This window comes from Fulmarus glacialis, unplaced genomic scaffold (assembly GCF_000690835.1).
Source record: "Fulmarus glacialis isolate BGI_N327 unplaced genomic scaffold, ASM69083v1 scaffold11199, whole genome shotgun sequence".
NCBI classification, from domain to species: domain Eukaryota; kingdom Metazoa; phylum Chordata; class Aves; order Procellariiformes; family Procellariidae; genus Fulmarus; species Fulmarus glacialis.
This window is the reverse complement of record NW_009235225.1, coordinates 26,203-27,799: the sequence shown is the minus strand read 5'-3', so window position 1 is coordinate 27,799 and position 1,597 is coordinate 26,203. Positions and strand designations below refer to the sequence as shown.

Below are 1,597 nucleotides of genomic sequence, written 5' to 3'. Positions count from 1 at the left end.
GTCTTCCCCCCTCTCCCCGAGTTAGGGAGAGCCTTTTGAGGTGCGAGGAGCCCCTGGTTTGTCCCCCTCTGAGATGGGGCTGTGTCTTCTCCCCAGGCTCCTGCCAGGGGAACTCTGTTGAGAGGAAGATCTACATCCCCCTGAACAAAACGGCACCGTGCGTTCGCCTCCTGAATGCCACCCACCAGATGAGTACAGCTGCGAGGCCCCAGAGCTGCTCCTGGGGATGGTCATGCCGCGGGCGGTGGGGTGTAATGCAGCTCTCCCGTTGGGCTTGCCTAGATCAGTATTGCCCTTGTTCTCAGTGCTGTTTGCCCTCTTTTCCAATCCTGCTCCAGTAATGCTGAATGTGCTGACCTGTTTCTCTAAATTGAGGGGTGGAGACGTTAGAAAGACTGTATTCCTACCTCGAAAATCCCTGCCAAGGCAGAGAGCAGCATTTTGAGCTTGTGCTGTCAGCGCACGCACAGGACAACACCAAGCCAGGGCTTCTAGGGGCACGAGGCAAAGCTGTGAGTGTTGCAGAATGCGTTGGGTTTAACGAGGTACGAGAGAAAGGGAGCAGGGAGCAAAGGAGTGAGAAGGTGGCATCTGAAGGGAGCGGAGGGTTTGGTTGAGCTGCTTGTGCAGTGCTTGTTAACTTTGTAAGCTTTTTTTTGTCCTATTGAAATGGGGAAGGCAGGACTGCATGACTGTTAAAATTAAAGGATAGATAAGGGAACCCCATTCAAGCAGTATTCCTGGCTGAAGTTAGTGTGAGTCAGTGTTTTGCTCCTTTCCAATTCAGTTTTGCTTCCGCAGTGAGCCACTCCCTGCAGCAGAGGTTGTCAGCTGCCGCTACAGGGCAGCACAGCGGCGCTTGGTCTGTCAGGTAACCGAGGGTACAAGGTTCTCCTGACTCCTCTGCGTGAGCCTAGTGTTGGGGCAGACAGCCGCACGCAGACCTGCCTTCCTGGTCACAGGCAGTTTCTGACAATGACAGCAGTTACTAACTGCGGGGGTTGACAAAAGTGCTTGTTTTTGTCAGTAGCTTCTTATGGAAGTGCTTTGTCTGTTATCTGTTTTCTTTGGGACAGGGCGAAATGACAAGCGGTGCTTTGTTGCTAGTCCCCTTTGTTGTCACAATCTTTTGCCCCTTGTGCTCCCCCAGGCCTCGCGCTGAGCTGTCTTTGAGCTCTCAGTTTCTGAATTTGCAATCTTTACTTTACTGCTGAGGGGCAGCACTAAACCGCTTCTGTGACTGTGGTCCTTGAGGCAGTTTCTGTCTCCTCCGAGGCCCTATTTCCTGCTATCCTTCCTTATTCTCTTCAGTCACGGGAGACTCATAGTGCTTAGTTAGCTGAAGCTCCTTAAGTGCTTTGATGCGCTTAAACAAAAGATGCTTTCAAAGCATGAGTGCTTATTTCTTAATCTATGCTTTTTTCCCTACTAAAAGCCACTGTTCTTTTTTTCTGTCCTGCTCTAGCTAAATGGTGCAACTTCACCAAATTGCTTCCTCCAGCCCTCTAATCCCATGAGCTGTTCTTAGTAACATGCTGCCCTGATATTCCGGGGTGGTTTGCGGGATGTGAAGGAAGTAGATCACTGCAAAACATGA

At 50.9% G+C, this 1,597-nt stretch overlaps 1 protein-coding gene across 1 annotated transcript in view; it reads left to right on the top strand.

The window, feature by feature from the left end:
- Nucleotides 1-96: 96 nt before the first annotated feature.
- The window catches only part of NCSTN (nicastrin), a gene marked incomplete at its 5' end in the record, with an annotated part of 12,861 nt that continues 11,360 nt past the window's right edge, over nucleotides 97-1,597 (top strand). Inside the window, 2 exons of the mRNA XM_009585940.1 lie at nucleotides 97-229; nucleotides 761-765. Coding sequence (XP_009584235.1) covers nucleotides 97-229; nucleotides 761-765 — 138 coding nt within the window. The remainder of the gene's footprint in view (nucleotides 230-760; nucleotides 766-1,597) is intronic.